Here is a 20,540-nt window from a genome sequence, read left to right as displayed (position 1 = left end):
GTTCTCTGGGCCCAGCCATCTGCTCTCACTGCTCCAGGGGCCATGTGCACCATGAGTGAGAAGGAGTCCACTGTCTTGAGGGCCTCTGAACCCCTGTGCCAGGCTGCCAGGATGCAGGATGCAGAGGCCCCTCTCGTTGGGAAAGGGCCTGCCTCCTCACCAGGTCCCTGCACTTTCTCTCCTACCACACAGCATTTTGTCCCCTCCACTTCCTAGCCCTTGGCACAGGCCTGACACAGAGTGAACACATAGCAAACGTTTGCTAGAACAATTAACAAACATGAGGGCTTGGTGACCACAGTTCCCTGCAGGGTGGCAGGGGTGGAGGTGAGGGAGGAGGATCTGCACCGCATGCCCTGCCCTCCATGTTTCCAAGAGATGACTGCCCTCCACATACAGATCTCAAAGGAAAACTCCCCGACACCCTTACCCTCAGTTCAGAAACACAGGGCCCTGAGCACAGACCACACTGGTTCAAGTTCAGAGCCCAGAGTAAGTCTCTGCAAAAGCGCCAGTTCCTCCTCAGACATGGACAGAGTGGAGGTCCCCATCAGTTGTGCCTTTATTACTATAAACATTGGGAGCAAATAAATGGTACAGAAAGTACAACAGGCCCAGTTCCTCTTCAGGAGGACTCCAGTGAATAAGCAAGAAATCAGGGTGAGGAAGAAAAAGGGGAGCCATGGCCTGATCCTGGCTGGCTGGGCCCATAAGTCAACCACAGAGCCCAGCTGCAGCTGGCTCATCCCTCCAGGGCACCACTGGTCCAGCTCTGCTAACCGAGACACAGATGGCATCTTGGTATCTCTTTCTTGCCTCTATATGTTTCTCATGCCCAGTACAGTGCCTTGCATGTAGTAGGTGCTCAATAAATGAAGAACAAGAGGATACAAGTGGGCCCTCCAAGAAACCATGACAGATGTAATTTGCAAGGAAGAAAACTCTTGTTTAATGAGGGTAATTTGCTCAAGCTCACATAGCTAGCAAGCCACAGAGCCAGGATTGGAACCCAGGCAGTCTAATTCCTGAGCTGTGCGCCTCACCAGTCCGTTCTGCTGCCTTCCACATACTCAGTATTCTCATCGGCACAAACACACACTCACATAAATGGCACATACACATAACCCATGAAACACTCCCCATGTTCAGACAACACACACACATGAAATGCCAATTTATATACTTTGCAGATACATGAGCACACAAATGAATGTCTAGTCATTCATTTTCTCAGCTGCACCCAGAACAGGGCTGGGCTCACCTAGGGCAAGGAGATCTCCGTGGTTCCAATCGGCCAGCCCAGATATACCCCTCACTGCTGCACCCCCTTACCTAGCCTCTAGGAGGCTTCCCTCCAGGAAGCCAGGTTCAATGCAGGAAGTGTACTGCAGTTGACAAAGTCCCGGGGATACGAGTTGGACATGAAGATGTTGTTCTTAGACACGGTGGTGATGCCCGTGTTGTCGCAGATGATCCGGGGCAAGGAGATCTGGGCCAGGGCCTGTCGCTGCTGCATGCTGAACACACCCTCGTTCTCCCACCAAAACCTGCATGGGGAACACCCATGGACACTGTGCCTGAGGATATTCTGGGCTGGCAGGGCATCGGTGGGCTTGTGCTGCTCCCTGGATATAACAAGGTCACAGCAAATGCCACCTGGCAGCACAGGAGGGCCCCAGGCCCTTGGGCAGTCCAGGGGCTTTCACACAAGTGATGTTCCACTCATTATGCAGAGTAAAGCACAGCTGCCCGGTGGCCTGTCCCTTATCCCTAGCCCGGCGGCCTCCAGGGCACCACGCTGGAGGGGGACCCGGGCCCACACACACTCCTGAAGCCCTGTGCCCTGGCCAGGAGTTGCATCCATAGGAGTGAGAGAGAATCTTGGAGGTGGTTTATAATTTGTCCACCCAGAGAGGGGCACCTTTTTCTAATTTTCTCAAAGGTGCAATACAGGCTAAGCAAGAACTAGACATGAAGACGTCAGGACCACAATGAAATGACACTAAGGGGAGCTGTGGGAAAGCTGGGAGGGGACTGCCCACTGGTGGCTGACACGCCCGTGGCTGCACAGTGAAACCCATGGGAATAAGTAGCTAAGGGTGGCATTTTTCTATCTTCCTCCCTTTACAACCAGGAGTCCAGGTCTCTCCTTGCTGCACCCCCAACAGGTTCAGGGCACATTAGAGGCACTCCAGGGCATCTGGAAGATTCCTGGAACACACTGGAAAATCACTGACTCCCTCCAGTCCTTCACCTGACAGGAGGAAATTTGGGCTCCGAGAGAGTCAGGGATAGGCCCACAGCCACCCAGCGGCCCACGCCACCTGCCCCTCCTCACCGATCACCATCCCGGAGCTTCCTGAACTGGATGCCGATGATGCAGGCGAGGAGTGGGCCCACGCGGCCATTGCTCTCCAGGGGCTCAGACACGCCGCCCATCCAGATGTCAATGTTGTTGGGCGTGCCATACTGCTCCATCAGTTTCCTCGCCAATTCTAGGTTCCTCAGCACCGTGCCCAGCTCGCCCACCGTGTTGGGCTCCGGGAGCCCACAGAAGCGCCTCCAGGCATTGTACCCTGCGTAGGGGAGGGGACAGGTGGCTGTGGGCAGGTCCCTCTGCCTCAAGGTGGGGAGGTCGTTGGAGACAGCCGGGAAGATTCACATATCTGCCAGCAGCCCAGAAAACCCACCTTCCCAACACAACCAAGGTCATGGAGGGAAGGACCTCACATCAGGGAACCCTGAACCTTTGGCTCAGAACAAGGAGCACAACTGGGCCTCTCTGGGACCATCTCTGTCTTTCTCTTGCCCGCCTACCATAAGGCAAACCCTAAATTGCCACAGTTCCTGCTGGTCCAAGAATAGGGACATCTCCTTGTCCCCCTCCAGAGCAGCACAACGTGTCTGTCTCTGACCCATGAGAGGTGAAGTGTGTCTAGGAGCCTCAGCCACATGCGCTACCCCATAACATAGGCACAGGCTTTGGGGTTAGGTTAATCTGGCTTCAAATGTCAGCTTTGCCACTGACTTGACTAAAGAACCTGTCCAGCTTCTGAATCTCATCAAGCCTCAGTTGCCTCATCAGTAAAATGAAGGCAACAATAATCTCTTCCCCCAGAGTTAACGTACAATGAAGCAAAATGAAATGATGACAGAGACAGATTTTCAGACTGTGGGTTATCATTATGATGATGATGCCCCTAAGATGAGAATTACAGCATGCAAAGGAGACTGAGAGGAGCTGGAAATTGATCGGATGGGTCCAGGGAAAGGCAGGGGCCGGGTCTCAGACTACTTCCTGAGAGCAAAGTGCCTCTAATATGCTCTGGAGAGGGCAGGGGCCCTAGAGTGGGAAGAGGTGTGATGGGCTACCTAGGAGGCAGCTCAGGGGAGGAGAGTGTCAGGGGAGACTCTTGCAGCCCCTCACCTGGGAGGCCGTGGTCCCTGCTGCGCTGCATGTTCAAAGCAGGCAGGTCCAGCCCAATCCTCATGACCTGCTCAAACAGTCGCTCCCGGATCTCATCCACTACAATTTGGTTCTGACGATTCAGCTTGGCAGGGGTGGCCATGAGGCCCCGGAGGATGGGGTCAATGCCACCTGGGGACCAGAGGAGCCAGCTCAGAGGAAGGAAGTATCTGGATCAGTATCAGAGCTCAGACTGGAGTCAGGGACAAGTCCAGGTAAGGTCAGGAGTATTCGAGAAGAGGGCTGGGCACATGCAGTGCCTGGTACCAAGGTGGCTCCAGTGAGCAGGTCCTCACTGGTCACGACATGATCCAGGGGCGTATAGGTCTCAGGAGATTATGCCATTCAGACTTGCAAGATTGCGATGCTCCCAGGCCCTGGCATCCTGGGTCACAGCAAGCCACAACACATAGGAAGTAGCCAGTTACCCCTGAGAGCCACCCCCACCCCCACTCTTTATTATCAGATATAGAAGCAGAGTCAGGGGAACTGAGGCTGGAGAGTCAGACCAGATCTCCAAGATGGGAGGAAAGCAGATTTCCCCACCCTAGCTCCCTAGAGCCAAGGTGATCCCCACCCCACCTTTAGCTGCCAGCCCACTCGCTCCTGGCCTAGGTCCCGCTTACCTTCCAGCACTACTCTCCAGGAGGCAAAAAAGACCCTGCTGAGGGGAACACGGGAGTTGGGTTCCATGGGCTGGTACCGATTGTCCAGGCGGAACATGAAGGGTTGGATGAGGGTGTGGCCGTAGCGGAAGGCATTGGTGAAGACGTTGGCGATGCGTGGGTCCACTGAGTCATTGTAGGAACGGTACCTGGGCAGGTACTTCCTCATGGCCGCTGGCCCCAACACCAGGGGCAGGTAGTCCCGGTAAGTGATGATCTAAAGACAAGTCATTTGGAATGGCCTCTCTACCCACTCCTCCACTGCAAATGCCGCCTGGCAGCACAGGAGGGCCAGAGTCTCTGCCTGCTCTTGGCTTGGGGAATCCCTCCCATCCCTCTATGGTCAGGGAATAACCTCCCACAATACCGGAACTGGCCCTAACAGAGTGGCACTGAGAGGCATAAATAGAGTTCTACTGCTTGCTAGCTGGGTGACCTTGGACCAGTCATTAACCTCTCTGAGTGTGAGTTCCTCAAATGTACATTAAGGATAATTATATTGCCCTCTGCCTTAGAGGACTAAATAGCAAATCACTTTTTTTGTCATTGTGATAACTTCCTTGTCTGCACGTTATTAATCTGTCATTTCTGCAACTATCTCATAAAGTCCTTGAGAGCAAGGGAAATTGAAGTTGTTGAAATTCTTCACAGTGCCCACCAAGTGCCTGCCCACAGTAAGGCTCAGTTTAGGTTTGTGGAAAGCAGGGAGGCAGGAAGGAATGAAGGACCATCTGGCATGATTTTCCCGTGAAAAGTGAAGACATGGAACAGTCTCACTCTACATTCTAGATTCTAGAAGTTCTTTTGGAGTGTAAATGAATTTCACTTGAGTTCTTAGTGCAAATCAAAAACTCACCCTTAGCACTGGAAACTCTCTCCTCCAGAATCTAGGAGTGTGTGTGTGTGTGTGTGTGTGTGTGTGTGTGTCTGCATCTGCCTCTGAGGGAGATGGTGGGGGCAATGAAGCACCAGATGTTGAGAGACAGAACCGGGAACATTGCCCCAGGAGTAAATGAGGCTAAGGACGTTGGGTGGATTATGACAGAGCCAAAAAGAAGAGGTGAGTGGGCCGGACACAGTGACTCATGCCTGTAATCCCAGCACTTTGGGAGGTCGAAGAGGGCAGATCAATTGAGCCTAGGAGTTTGAGACCATCCTGGGTAACATGTCGAAATCCCGTCTCTACAAAAAATGCAAATATTAGCCGGGCATGGTGGCGCGTGCCTGAAATCCCGGCTACTCAGGAAGCTGAGATGGGAGAATGGCTTGAGCCTGACAGGTGGAGACTGCAGTGAGCCAAGATTGCACCACTGCACTCCAACCTGGGCAACAGGGTAAGACCCTGTATCAAAAAATAAAAATAAAATAATAATAATAATTTTTAAATTTTATTTATTTATTTTTTTATTTTTTGAGACAGAGTCTCTCTCTGTTGCCCAGGCTGGAGTGCAGTGGCACCATCTCAGCTCACTGCAAGCTCCGCCTCCCGGGTTCACGCCATTCTCCTGCCTCTGCCTCCCAAGTAGCTGGAACTACAGGCACCCGCCACCACGCTCAGCTAATTTTTTGTATTTTTAGTAGAGACCGGGTTTCACTGTGTTAGCCAGGATGGTCTCGATCTCCTGACCTCGTGATCCACCCACCTTGGCCTCCCAAAGTGCTGGGATTGCAGGCCTGAGCCACCGCGCCTGGCCCTCTAATTTTTTTAATTTTAGAAAGAAGATGTGAGTGGGTAAAGGAGCTAAGAGCAACAGTGAGATGGAAGGAAGAAGAATTTACTGAACAGCTACTCAGGCACTAAGTCAAACATTCAACCCTCCCAACACCAACAACAGACCCACAGGAAAGAAGACTGCAGGGAGCAAACCTGCGAAGCACAGGGAAGGGAAGAAGCCTTTGTCGAGCACTTACTATCTGAAAGGTGTTTTCATATATGTATTATAATCCTTATAGCCTCACGGATGAAGAAGGCAAGGCTCCGGAGGGTTAGGAACTTGCCCAAGGTCACACAGCTAGGATGTTGCAGGGGCACATCTGGATCCCATGTGCCCAGTGTTCAAGACAGCCTACCTGGACCATGGCCCCCACAATCTTCCGGGCCTCCTGGTAGAGCCTCTCCCCATCCCACCTAGGGTTCAGGCGCTTGAGTTCTGTGGCCAGCCGGTTGTGCTCCCGAAGTAAGAGGGTGTGCATGGAGGTGAGCTCAGGCATCTCACTGGAACGGGTGTCCCCTTAGGGAGGCAAAAGCCACTGTCATTCCTAAGTCCTCCATCCCAGAAAAGATTTGCTCCACTGAAACCCCCTCCCCAGCCAAGGCCTGAAATGCCTCCTACTCAACCCTCCTCCCCATCCATCTTTTCACACCATCCCCAATTTACACTCCTCTAGGAGGCCTGACCTGATGCCCCAGTCCACAATAATAGCTTCTGCCTCAGCTCAGGGGCACTGCTGGTTGGGGATGCTCATTCAATAGGCATCACTTCCAACACATGATGTGCCACTTTCCTGTACCTGAAACGGGGAGCTCCTTGAGCACAGGACTAAGGCTTGTGCCTTTTTATATTTTACCCTCCCTCCTAGCACACATATGGATACATGGGGCTTAACACAGTGCCTGGTACAAAGTATGAGACTTATGAACACTGCTTGGTTCATTGATTCTCTTGATTCCAAGGAGTGTCTGGGAAGAAGCATGCCTGTCAGCACAGCCTACGTCCACGCCCATGTCTGATGCAGCTAATGATCACAGTACTCTCCTGCTAAAATTGGATGCCACCTCAGAATCCTTCTCAACACAGGACTCCAGAAAGCCACTACCGTTTCAACAGAGTTGTCAGCCCTGCCCTTTACTACATGCCAATGGTGTAGCCTGCTCCAGGGGAGGGGGCTAGGACATGAGATGTGTGGCGTCCACACCTGAGACTGTTCAAGAAAACTAAGCAGATCCCCCTTGGTTCCCCTAGTCTTCCCACAACTCTTCTCTGCAGGGCCCAGAGGGCTAGGGTTAGGACACTAGGGTCAGTCCTTGCCAACTCTAGAAGCTGGTGGAAAGGAAATTCTCTGAGCAGCATCTCCATCCATGGGCAGCTAGAGGTCAAAATGACCCAGGCTTGGGACATGAGGTTCATCAAAGCCAGGCTGGGGGCAGCTGAGTCTGGCTAAGAGGGCTGCCCTTGCCTAACTAGCCCAGAAGAGCCTCTCTTATAGAAAGTCCGACCTGGATCCTCCTCCCAGGGTCCCAGCCAGGGAGAGACCAGCAGGAACCATTAGGAGGAGGCAGAGGGAGGCCAGAGGAAAGAGCCTGAGGTCCCCTATTGGGCTTACATATAAAAATGCTGGAAAATGGCCGGGCGCAATGGCTCACACCTGTAATCCCAGCACTTTGGGAGGCCAAGGCAGGTGGATCGCAAGGTCAGGAGTTTGAGACCAGCCTGGCTAACATGGTAAAACCCCCATCTCTACTAAAAATACAAAACATTAGCCAAGCATGGTGGCAGGCGCCTGTAGTCCCAGCTACTTAGGAGTCTGAGGCAGAAGAATCGCTTGAACCCAGGAGGCAGAGGTTGCAGTGAGCCAAGATTGTGCCACTGCACTCCAGCCTGGGTGACAGAGTGAGACTCCATCTTAGGGGAAAAAAAAAAACAAACACTGGAAAATATCTGGTCTTGGCTGCCATCACTGCCCCAATCATGTCTCCAAAACTGCCAATTGTTTACATTTAAAATCCCATCATCTCTTATTATGGGCAATTAAGATGCGCAGGAGGGGATATTTTGGAGCAGTGTGGTCCAACTCAACCTTCTGAGATGATGAAAATATTTTACATCTGTGCCACCCATTAGGGGGAGCCGCTAGACTGTAAGGCAACTGAGCATTTGAAATGTGGCTAGCACCGCTGAGAAACGGGGTTTATTTAACTTAAAATAACTAAAATTAAAATAGCCACATGCAGCTAGTGGCTACCACATTGGATAGTGTGGCTCTAGAGGGCAAGGGCACCATAGCCCTCTCTGTCCTTTAGTTCCCCGCTCCTGAGGGACTCAACTCTCCTCTCTTCCAGAGTCCAGAAGGGTAAAGAGGGACAGAGAAAGCAACGGACTGATGGACAGAGGCTCCTCGTCCATCCCTGGGTCTCCATCTTAGGGTTGGAGAGGTTGTTTGCTTTTCTGCTTTTCTAGCTCCATCTGACTTGTTACCAAGGCAACTGGATTAATATCACGAAGTTGATAGTAATGGCTGGTGAGAACAGTCTCTCTAAGAACAAACCCACTAGCTGCTCACAAACAGACTCACTGTGGCTCCAACAGGGAACACCTCCTATGCCACCCCTGGTCCCCACCCCAACGCTGACCTGCCAGGAAGCAGGGGATGCGCGCTGAGCGATTGGTAAGGAGACAGGGGTCATCGTGCAGCTTGTCAAAGGGCAGCAGGGCCCGGCCATTGTCTTGGAAGCGCTGGTTGACGGCCAGCAGCCCCAGCTGGTTGGACGTGTTGCGCAGGTTCCTGGCCAGCGGCTCCTCGCTGCCGTACACCATGCTGGCGTCCACGAAGGAGGTGAGCGCGTTGATCTGGTTGCGGATGGTGATGTTGTTCTCGGGGCAGGCCGGGCAGGAGCGGAAGAACGGGATGCAGTCGGCTTGGTTCTTGATGCGGGGGTCGTTGGGCGGGATCTGAGGCACAGAGAGAGGCTAGACTGGCTCACCAAGGGCAGGGAAGGTGCCCAGGCAGAAGTGGCTCTTCCCCTGCCCTCAGGACCTCTGGTACCCTCAAGCTGCAGAGACCTCTGGAGGCCCGAACGGGATCGCTGCCTAGGGCGCCACCAGCAGCAGCCTCTGAGCTACAGGGTTAATGAGCAGAACACTGAACTGGGAACCTGGGCAGCCCCTGGGTCTGGGCACCGCCAGGCCTCCGACCCTTCCTCACTAAAGCCTCACCTGTCTCTCTCCCCTTCTCTCTGCTGTGCCTGCTCTCCCTCTGGCCCTGACATTCTCCTGTCCGTCTCCCTCTCTCAGGCGCTCTCTCCTTTCTCTCCTCCTCCTTCCGTACCCAGCAGTGCCTCGACTACCTTGCCCACTCCCAGCCCTATCCCACGGCACCCACCAGACCCCCAGACTCTCTCCTTCTTTGTGATGGGGGTTGGGGCTGCCCCCTCAGTGGGGAGGAAACAGGACTGAGCATGGAGGCTTGGGGGGCACTGGGAAGGTCCTCCTCCCAGAACCCTCTCCCAACCTAACAAAAAGCCAGTGATTCCACCAACAGGACTCCTGTCAGCCAGGGAGGAACAACCGTCTCTCCCTTGGCCTGCGAGAGGCAGTGAGCAAATGGACGGCCCTGGCTGCCAGCTGGCTGAGCCCAGGCACAGGAAGGAGACAGGTCACAGCTGAGCAGCCAGTGCTTCTGGACACAGGGGAGGCAGGGCCAGCCTTCCTCAGCGGCTGGGAAAGGAAACCTGGGCACAGAAAGGAGATGGCCCCTTCCGGAAACAATCTCCCCTCTCCCCACCCAGGCAGTGGGCGGGAAGCAGGGCCACCTTCAGTGGGAAGCAGGGCGGCTGCTGCACGCAGCTGGTCTCGCAGTTGACGCCAGTGAGGAAGGAGGCCCGGGCGGCCGGCTCAGGGGTGAAGTCGAGGTCGTGGTCCAACAGCTGGCCCCATTGCATGAACATGAGTGAGCGCTCCTGGTCCGGGGTCAGCTGATCCGTGGGGAAGCGCACGATCGCGTTGGAGACTGCGCGAGCCTATGGGACACGAAGTCAGCTGGCGCCTGGGTCCGCGCACCACGTGGCTGGGCCTCGCCCCATCTGACCCCCGCCCCCTCCCCGCGCTCACCAGAGCCACTGGGAAGCCGTTGCGCTTGACCCCGGGCGTCCAGCCGTAGGGAAGCGAGAAGCCGTCCTCATACTCCGCCGGCAGCCAGCGCACAAATTCACGGTTGGAGGCCCCCAGCGTGGAGCTGCGTCTGCAAGGGGATGACAGGGCGCTGACACCGGGAGGCCTGAGGCATCCAGGACGCCTCTCTGAGCCCGGGTCCTGCAGCCACCCCCTGCCAGCCGCACCTGTTGTTGCACATCCCGGTGATGGTGCGGTATTTGTCCTGCTCCGGGCAAGTCACCCCCACGTTCTGGTAGGCGCAGCCGCTTGACTTGGACAACAAATTCAGCTGGGCCGGCGTCAGCACATCTGTCAAGGGAAAGAGCAATGGGGAAGCTGAGCCGCCTCACTTCCTATCCCAGGCAACCTGAGGCTGAGGAGCCCTGGAGACCCCTGAGACTCCCTGGAGGAAGAAGTTGAGGGGATCACTGGGAGACGGCTGTGGTCCCTAGGAGGAGTCACTAGTGGAGCAGGGGCCTGGGGTGGGATGGACAACAGTACCAGTGACGTTGAATGACCTTCGCCACAGGGACCTCAGTTTCCTCCCCAGCAGGTCTAGAGCCACATGCAGGTAGTCAGCAGCCCTCACCGCCGTCCTGGTGGCTGCCACGGGCTGCTTGAAGTAGGATAGGAGTTCCATGGGGCTGGCTGAGCCACTGCGAAGCCGCTGCTTGATGCTGCTTGGAGAAAGGAGGAGTGAAGGCCAGAGAAGGGGTGCAGACCCACCCAGCAGAGCCCCAGCCCAGGGGCAGACATGCAGGACCATGCAGACGGGCCCACGGGTGGGAGGAAGGCTTCCTTTTATAAAAAGGATATGGACCTGGGTGTCCAGACAGGCAAGGTTTTGGGAAGGATGGCTTTTAATCTTTTCTACCATCCAGAGACACAGGGACAGACATACAGAAAGGGAGTCCACGTGGGTCCCCGTAATCTCCCTCTCCCACCATCAAGTTCCCTGCTGCCTGCTCCTTCTCTGCAAGGCCTGGGACAGCCTTGCCCAGAGCTGGGCAGTGCCTCGTGCCCCACCTTTCCCGCCGCTCCTTGTAGGCCTTGTCCACCAGCTGCTTGGCCTCCTCCATACAGCTCAGCACCAACGAGGTATCCACCTCCCCCAGGACAGCTGCCCAGAGCAGGGATCACAGAGTCAGGAATGGGCCCCAACCCCCTATCAGGCCCCAGAGCTAAGAAGGCCTGCTCTGAGAAAAGGGGTCTCTGGAACACAACCACCCCAACACACCATCTTCTCCCACCTTGGGAACTATTACCTGGAGAAGCACTTTCAGAGGGTTGGGGCATGGCCAGAATGGCCAGGAGCCCTGCTAAGGCCAGAAGCAGCTTCATCTCTGCAGTGATACCCCCAGCCCAGCAAGGTCCTGAGTCCACCGTGCATCTGAGAGAAGGGAAGATGGGAACCCCCATCTCTCTTCTCCTGGGCTGCTCAATCCCCCTTTGTACCTCAGCCCCACCTCAGAGGGCCCTGTCTCTGGATAAAGCCAGACTTCCTTGAGGGAGGGGCTCACTGCACCCTTATCCCCTTCCAGCTGCTGTCATCCAGTCTCCAAGGACGCCACCTCCACAGCTCACCTGATATTGGCAGCTCCTCTTAGCTCAATCTGCGCTTTTATGTCCTGTAAGCTGGGGGCGGGGTGAGGGAGAGGAAGGTCTGATCCTGGAGACTGAACTCTCTCTCCTCCCCCACTGGGGTTGGAAGGTACACACAGAGGGGCCCCTGAAATGGGGGGAAGAGGCAGGAAAGGAGGGACCAGCATTGTCCCGTCTTTTTTTTTTTTTTTTTGAGACGTTATCTTGATCTGTTGCCCAGGCTGGTGTGCAATCGTTCAAGCGATTCTCCTGCCTCAGCCTCCCAAGTAGCTGGGATTACAGGTGCCCACTACCATGCCCAGCTAATTTTTGTATTTTTAGTAGATACAGGGTTTCACCATGTGGACCAGGCTGGTCTTGAACTCCTGACCTCAAGCAATCCACCCGCCTCAGCCTCCCAAAGTGCTGGGATTACAGGTGTGAGCCACTGGGCTCAGCCTGTCCCCAGCCTTTGAGTTTAGCACTTCCAACCCAAGTTTATCAGCTCACCATTGTGTGCCTATACCAGTGCTGTCCCCAGGGGATACACACAACTAACCCCTCTGAAATTCTGGTTACATTGGTTATCCAGGGTTCCTTTGAAAGGAACAAAAGTCAGGAACTGGTAGCCCAGGAACTGCGGGGAATAGAGTGCCCCCAGGGAAGACAGGAGGATGAAAGGGAGACCTGGAGTAAAAATTACCCAATTGGCCTCAGTTGGCCATCCCCCACTCCAACAGTAACCTGCATTCTACAGCCAACCCCGGTGGGCAGCCTCTGGTTCTTGGTGGGGCTAAGGGAACAGGAAATCTGGCTGGAGACCGTTGGACTTCACAGGAAAGAGGACCCTGGGGGCTGTGGGCGCAGGACCAAGATAACTTCCTCTATTCCTCCTCACTCCCCTTTTTTCTTGGCTTCTGGTAGAGGGTTGTCTCCAAACTCCTCTTCCCCACCACCATCTGCTCCTGGATTTCAGGAACCAGGAGAGAGCAGAGCTGGTTGTGGTTAGTGATCAGTTGGGTAATGCAGCCCAGGGCCTCTCTGGGACAAGATCAGTGCAGTTGGGAGGACTTGGGTTAATGATCCAGAATCATTCTGAAATAGAAGAGGATATTTATTGCTTGAGAAAGCCCAGCAAAAGGGCCACCAATCTCAGGCAGGAAAAGTACTACGACTTTTGACCAAATCAGTGTACCTCTCTGAGTCCTGGTCAGGCTGAGCTCGTGCCAACCATGCCTCCCATGTCCCATTTAGGTTCCCCCTCCTACCTTCAGCCACCTTCCTGCCACTGTCGGGGAAAACCCCATCCCCGATATTTATCATGGATTCTTTTCTATTTCCTAAGCGTCTCAGCTTGTTTGAGAAATAAAGGGAAAGAGTACAAGAGAGAGAAATTTAAAGCTGGGTGTCCAGAGGAGATATCACTTGTCAGCAGGTTCCGTGATGCTCCCTGAGCTGTAAAACTACCAAGTTTTTATTAGCGATTTTCGAAAGGGGAGGGAGTGCACGAATAGGGTGTGGGTCACAGAAATCACATACTTCACAGGGTAAAAATATCACCAAGCAAGTGGAGGCAGGGAGACATCATAGAACCACAAGATGGGGCGTAATTAAAATTGCTAATGAAGTTTTGGGCATGCATTATCATTGATAACATCTTATCAGGAGACAGGGTTTGAGAGCAGACAACCTGTCTGACCAAAATTTATTATGCAGGAATTTCCTCATCCTAATAAGCCTGGGAGCGCTACAGGAGACCAGGGCTTATTTCATCCCTTCAGCTTCGACCGTAAAAGGTGGTCACCTTAAGAGGCTGTCTATAGACCTACCATCAGGGTGCATTCTCTTTCTCAGGGATGTTCCTTGCTGAGAAAAAGAATTCAGAGATATTTCTCCTATTTGCTTTTGAAAGAAGAGAAATATGGCTCTGTTCCACCTGGCTCATTGGCAGTCAGGCTCCAAGTCTTATCTCCCTTGTTCCCTGAAGATTACTGTTATCCTGTTCTTTTTTCAAGATGCCCAGATTTCATATTGTTCAAACACACATGCCCTATAAACAATTTGTGCAGTTAACACAATCATCACAGAGTCCTGAGGCAACATATATCCTCCTCAGCTTACAAAGAAGATGACAGGATTAAGAGATTAAAGTAAAAACAGGCATAGGAAATTACAAGAGTATTGATTGGGGAAGTGATAAGTGTCCATGAAATCTTCACAATTTATGTTCAGAGATTGCAGTAAAGACAGGCATAAGAAATTACAAAAGTATTAATTTGGGTAACTAATAAATGTTCAGGAAATCTTTACAATTTATGTTCTTCTGCCATGGCTTCAGCCGGTCCCTCTGTTTGGGGTCCCTGGCTTCCTGCAACATGCCACCCACTCTTTTTTTTTTTTTTTTTTTTTTGAGATGGAGTCTTGTACTGTCAGCTGAACTGGAGTACAGTGGTGCGATCTCGGCTCACTGCAACCTCTGCCTCCCGGGTTCAAGCAATTCTCCTGCCTCAGCCTCCCAAGTAGCTGGGATTACAGGTGCCTGCCACCACACCCAGCTAGTATTTTGTGTTTTTAATAGAGATGGGGTTTCACCACTCCTGACCTTGTGATCTGCCCACCTCGGCCTCCCAAAGTGCTGGGATTACAGGCATGAGCCACCGCAACCAGCCCACTCTTGTCTTCTATGCCCAGACCACCTCTTGGCCAAGGGACAAGGAACAGCAACACCCAGAACATCTTCCCAGTGTGTCCAGGGATTCTGTCCCCTGCTGGGAAGGGGAACCCAGTTTTTGCCCTACCAGTGACTTGCTGTGTGTGCAATTGGTCAAGTGGCTCTTTGTGAATCAGGCTCTAGAATTTTATAGGCTTTTGGAAATGATTTTTCTGTCCTTTAAGTAATATAATTTTCATTGCTGGAAAGTTTGAGAATATGAGTATGCAAAAATAAAAATAAATCAAAATTACTTAACATCAAGTGAGATTGTGGGTACTTTTTTTTCTTTCAAGGTTTATCATTGTCTTCACATAAATAAACAGTAGGAAGGAAAATAATTGCCCATAATCTCACCACTCACCAATACCTCTTTTAAGATTTTGATATCCTATATGTAGACATATATTTTTAAATATTGGTAAGAAGAACTTTAAATATTGTTTTACCATCTTCTTTTGGTACTTAACAATTTTAGTCTGGGCATCTCCCTGTGTCAATAAACATAGGTTTGCTTCATTTTTATGTCTGTATAATATTTCATATAACTATTTTATATGATTTATTCACTAATTCTATCTCGTTAGATTCTTAGGGTTCTGATTTTCATTATTATAAGTAGTACTAGGATAAGCATCCATGGAGTTAAATCTCTAACCACATCTTCAATTATTTCCTTAGGCAAGAAGTAAAATTCCTGCGTATTTGGGTATGCGTGTTTTAGGGCTTTTTAATATTGATAGTCAAATGGCCTGCTGAAGATTATACCTCATCCTCCCATCAGCCATGCATGAGAGTGCCTGTCCCCTGTCACCCTTGTCAACCTTGAGTATCCTTGAGTGTCCTTTTCCTCTTCTAAGGAAATTGTCAAGTCTCAAGAGGGGAGAGACATTTAATGCAAGCTCCTTATTGCAGAGCTGAGAAAGAAGGAGCCCAGGGAAGGAAACGGCTTGACCAAGGTCAACAGTGTGGCACAGTTCAGAATAACCCCCATGCCAGGTCCCCTGACTTCCAAACCAGTGCTCTTTACCCAGTAGCCCCTGGACACCTGTTCCTGACCTTTCATTCAATGATTTCTTCAACAAGTATTTACTGAGCCCTTGTCAGGTGCTGCACCGGGCACTGGGCATTCTCCACTGAGCAGAGCATGAGCCTTATCCTCAAGGAGCTCACAGAGGGGGGCAGAAAGGCAAACAAATGGCACCCCAAGAGCCCCTGCAGGGATCTTAGGGAGCAGCAAAGAGCCTTGGATCAACTGGGGGAGGTCAAGGAAGGCTTTCTTGAGGAGCTGATTCTGGAGACTGTCTTGAAGAATGTCTCAAAGCTGACCAAGTAGACACAGAGAGGGAAGAGCATTCTGGGCCCAGAGAATGACACTGTCGGCCTCACTCAGTTCCAACACAGGGAGAGGGTGGACAGGGTGAGGCTGGTGGGCCAGGCAGAGGCCCAGGATACAACATATTCGCAGACCTACTGAGGAATTATTGTCCCGAAGCCCCAGGGAGTCATGAGGTGTGTGAAGCGGGAGTGCATGGTCCAAGTTACTTTAGAGAGCTCACCCACTCGGGCTGCAGTGTGGACAGTGCACTGGAAAGGCAGGCCCAGACATGGAGACCTGGCAGGCAGCATGTCAGTGATTCGCCTGTTAAGAGGCTTGCTCTGCTTCCTCACAGGCAGCAATCAGGCCAGGGATGTTTGAAAATACTTTTCCAACAATGACATTTAAACTCCCTGAGTGCTCCACCCACATATAGAGGTGAGAACACTCTCAAGATGTAGATTCCCCAAAGCCCCTGCCTTTGGCCCGGGGGTGGGTCTGGGGGTGCACAAGTGTGTGCCAGGGCTAGAGATGTTCTGTGACTTGACATGTTTCCAACCAATTGATAATGACCCACCTGGGTCACCCCAAGGTGGTCAGCCTGTCCTGTCTGCACCTCTGTCATTCCCTCATCTAGGCCCTGTTTGTCAGGCGGGGTATGTCTGAGGCTCAAAGGGCTTCTCAGCACACAGAGTAACCAGGAGAATGCAGCTCCAGGGGGTGGGAGGGATTTCAAATAAGCCTTACCCCCTGTAAGTTACCCGCCAGCTCCCCTTCCTGGGGGTAGCCTCTGGAGGGCACTGCTGGAACTGCTACATCTCAAGACTATAGTCATTTGAGGGAGCTCCCCGCGTCCAACACGCACACACACCCCACTGCCCTCTCTTCTGCCCACTTAGATTTCCCAAATATCCCCACCCCCAGGGTGAAGCCCAACTGCTGGTGGGATAACGGACCCTCTTCTGCTACTGCTTGCAAAACAGCTTGTTCTTTCTTAATGCTGTTTAGGACACAATTCAGTTGGGATTTCAGCCAGATTTCCTGTGTGTGTGGTTGGAGAGAAAGAGGCACCCCCAGAAGGCTATGGAAGCTGAGGAGAGGGGAGAGGCAGCGGCTGCTTAGACACACCAGTTTTACTCAGCCCATAGATCTTGTTTTATCTCTTTTTATAATGGTTTTAATTAATTTTGAATTCGACAGGTAATACCTGGATATATTTGGAATAAAATGTAAAGTTACAGACCAGGCTAAATCTCCTTTTAGATTAGGTTATTGCGTCATTCCCAATTCCAGTCCCCTTCCTCCACTCTTTAGATGTAAACACTGTTGACATTTTTGTATTTGACCTTCCAAATCTTTTAGTGATACTTTACATTCATTCATATTTATGGATCTGTGAGAAATATTCTTTTTCCTGGTTTTTCTCCATAAAAGATATCACATTATACGTATTGTTTTGCTATGTGTTTCTTTCACTCAGTACATCTTTAGATCTATCATGTATCACTTAGAGCGTGATCTCACTTTCTTTAAGTTTTTTGGTTTTTGGTGTTTTCTAGAGACAGGGCCTCTCTCTGTTGCCCAGGCTGGAGTGCAGTGGCACACTGCAGCCTGGAACTCTTGGACGCAAGCCATCCTCCTGACTCAGCCTCGTGAGTAGGATCACACTTTTTTAACTTGCGTGATATTCTTTAGTTGGCCTGTCTCTCCATTTTGTGACCATTCCTCTATTAATGGAAGTTGACATTTTAACATTATTTTTTTCACTATTAAAAACAATCCCTTGGCTGGGCATGGTGGCTCACGCCTGTAATCCGAACACTTCGGGAGGCCAAGGCGGGCACATCACCTGAGGTCAGGCATTTGAGACCAGCCTGGCCAACATGGTGAAACCCCATCTCTACTAAAAATACAAAAATTAGCCAGGCATGGTGGCGGGCACCTGTAATCCCAGCTACTCGGGAGGCTGAGACAGGAGAATCACTTGAACCTGGGAGGCAGAGGTTGCAGTAAGCCAAGACCGTGCCACTGCTATTGCACTCCAGCCTGGGCAACAAAGAGCGAAACTCTGTCTCAAAAAAAAAAAAAAAAAAACAAAAAAACAAAAAAAAACAGTGCCTTGAGAGACCTTGTTGTACATATACACAAGTGTTCTCCGTGGTAAAAATGAAGTGGACCACAGGTTTTGTTTATTTACAATTTTTAAGGCCAGATGCAGTGGTTCATGCCTGTAACCCCAGCACTTTGGGAGGCCAAGGCAGGCAGATCACCTGAGGTCAGGAGTTCAAGACCAGCCTGGCCAACATGGTAAAACCCCACTTCTACAAAAAATACAAAAATTAGCCGGGCATGGTGGTACACACCTGTAGTCCCAGCTACTCATGGGGCTGAGGTGGGAAAATCATTTGAATCTGGGAGGTCGAGGCTGCAGTGAGCTGAGATTGCACAACTGCACTCTAGCCTGGGCGACAGAGTGAGACTCTGTCTCAAAAAAATAATAATAATAAAAACATTGGGCGCTGCGGCTCACTCCTATAATCCCAGCACTTTGGGGGGCCGAGGTGGGCAGATCACCTGAGGTTGGAATTTCAAGACCAGCCTGGCCAACATGATGAAACCCCATCTTTACTAAAAATACAAAAATTAGCCAGGTGTGGTGGTGCACACCGGTAATCCCAGCTTACTTGGGAGGCTGAGGCACAAGGATTGCTTGAACTCGGAAGGTGGAGGTTGCAGTGAGCTAAGATGGCACCAAATTGGGCGATAGTGTGAGACTCCATCTCAAAAAAAAATTTAAGTCCTGGCACAGTAGCTCACACCTATAATCCCAACATTTTGGGAGGCTGAGGTGGGAGGATCACTTGAGCCCAGGAGTTTGGGATCAACCTGAGCAACATAATGAGGCTCTGTCTCTAAAAAAAAAAAAAAAAAAAAAAAAAAAAAACTGGGCGTGGTGATGCTCCTGTAGTCCCAACGACTTGGGAGGTTGAGGCAGGAGGATCACTTCAGCCCAGGAGTTCAAGGTTACAGTGAGCTATGATCACACCAGTGCACTCCAGCCTGGGTGACAAAGCAAGATCCTGTATCTAATAAATAAAATATTAACAGAAACATATTGCTAAACTGTCCTCCAAACTTTATAAAAATCTCATGGGCAAAGAATGGAATCATATTATTGGTTCAATTTTTATTTCTTTGGTTAATAGTGAGGTTGAGCATATTTTTATTTGAATTACATCTTCTGCAACTTTCCTGTGTTTTGTTTTGTTAATTTTTCTATGGTGTTGTCACTCTTTTTATTGATTTGTAACAAGTATTCCATATTCTGGGTAAGCACTGAAATCTTTCAGTTGTTATGTATATTCCAAATTTCTTTTTAGTATGTCGCTTTTCATTTATGTTTTTTATAGTGTCTTAATTTTGAGGTGGTCAAATGTATCAATCTTTTTTTAAGGATTTTGATTTTGTTTTATTTATTTATTTTGTATTTCGCTCTTTCAGCTTTTTTTTTAAAGGGGTTCTTCCTTTCTTCAAGATTACAAACATATTTTCCTGTACATCCTTATAATATTTTAACACTTTGCTTTTTACACTTAGGTCTGAAATCCATCTGGAATTTTGTGTGTGTGAATGGTATGAGGTGTATGAGGTAGGGAGCCATCTCTTTTTTTTCTCCCCAACAGATAATCAGTTGTCCCAATGCATTTAATTGAATAATCTGTCATGTCTCCACTGAATTCAGATACTAGTTTTGTCACTGACCATAAATGTGTATGTATGCCTGATTGTTCTACTCTACCTGCCTAGTAGTCTATCTATTCCTATGTCAATACCTAATCATTACAATTACTATAACTTTCTAATATGTTTTCATTACTGGTGAGATAAATTAGCCTTCCTCATTCTTTTTAAAAACAATCTTTAGAATTTTAACATATTTACTCTTGCTTAAGAATTTCTGAATGTTTGTCTAGTTCCATTAAAAAATCCTGTTGAGATTTTTAATGATATTGCATTCAATTTATACATAAATTTGGTAACAATTGATATCGGTATGATACTGTCTTCTTATCCCTGTACATTCATTCATTCACTCAACATATATGTACTGAGCACCTACCATGCACCAGCACTGTTCTGGGTCCTGGGGATACAGCAGTTAACCAACTACTTGCTCCCATGGAGTTTACATTCTTGAGTAGTTTAATGTGTCATTCCATTTGTCTTCTTTTGTATCTTTCCTTTAAATGTTATTGTTTTACCCATATAGGGCTTGCTTGTTTCTTGTTAGGTTTGTTCCTCAGCACTTCCTTTTTGAAAAATGAAAATTTGGTCATTAAGTTTCTCTACAGAACTTGCAACATCTTACAAGTATTTTTGTTTAACCTTAAAAACATTCAAAGGAAGCTTTTTTCTTCTCTTTCTTTTCTTTTTTTTTTTTTTTTTTTAGATAGAGTCTTGCTCTGTCGCCCAGGCTGGAGTGCAGTGGCGCAATCTCAGCTCACTGCAAGCTCCGCCTCCCAGGTTCATGCCATTCTCCTGCCTCAGCCTCCCGAGTAGCTGGGACTACAGGTGCTCGCTACCATGCCCAGCTAATTTTTTGTATTTTTAGTAGAGATGATGTTTCACCATGTTAGCCAGGATGGTCTCTATCTCCTGACTTCATGATCCACTCACCTCGGCCTCCCAAAGTGCTGGGATTACAGGCGTGAGCCACCGTGCCCAGCCCTTATTTTTATTTTTATAGAGACGAGATCTCACTATGTTGCCCAGGCTGGAGGTACAGTGGCTATTCACAGGTACAGCCATTGCACACTACAACCTTGAACTCCTCAGCTCAAGCAATCTTCCTGCTTCAGCCTCCTGAGTAGCTGAGACTACAGGTGTGTGCACTGTTCCCAGCTAAGGTAAGTATTCTTAAAGAAAACGA

At 50.2% G+C, this 20,540-nt stretch overlaps 1 protein-coding gene across 1 annotated transcript; it reads right to left on the bottom strand.

Annotated features, from left to right (window-relative positions):
- Window positions 1-412: 412 nt before the first annotated feature.
- Window positions 413-11,750, bottom strand: MPO (myeloperoxidase). The gene is made up of 12 exons (XM_037993754.2): window positions 11,267-11,750; window positions 11,028-11,121; window positions 10,503-10,678; window positions 10,187-10,310; window positions 9,960-10,089; window positions 9,662-9,868; window positions 8,483-8,801; window positions 6,202-6,362; window positions 4,093-4,348; window positions 3,428-3,598; window positions 2,339-2,576; window positions 413-1,547 (listed from the first exon to the last, which is right to left on the bottom strand). Exons 1-12 carry the CDS (start codon window positions 11,418-11,420, stop codon window positions 1,340-1,342), a joined length of 2,238 nt encoding a protein of 745 aa, XP_037849682.1. The 5' UTR covers window positions 11,421-11,750; the 3' UTR covers window positions 413-1,339.
- Window positions 11,751-20,540: the final 8,790 nt, after the last annotated feature.

The sequence above is a fragment of the Chlorocebus sabaeus genome, chromosome 16, assembly GCF_047675955.1.
Source record: "Chlorocebus sabaeus isolate Y175 chromosome 16, mChlSab1.0.hap1, whole genome shotgun sequence".
NCBI lineage: Eukaryota > Metazoa > Chordata > Mammalia > Primates > Cercopithecidae > Chlorocebus > Chlorocebus sabaeus.
This window is presented reverse-complemented; position numbering and strand designations above follow the sequence as displayed.

Coding starts and splice junctions, on each gene's coding strand:
- MPO (XM_037993754.2), bottom strand. CDS start 11,420: ATGGGGGTTCCCATCTTCCCTTCTCTCAGATGCACGGTGGACTCAGGA. Junction 10,311..10,502: donor AAGGTCATTCAACGTCACTG/GTACTGTTGTCC, acceptor TTCCCTTGACAG/ATGTGCTGACGCCGGCCCAG. Junction 6,363..8,482: donor CATCCCCTGCTTCCTGGCAG/GTCAGCGTTGGG, acceptor TGCCTCCCTAAG/GGGACACCCGTTCCAGTGAG.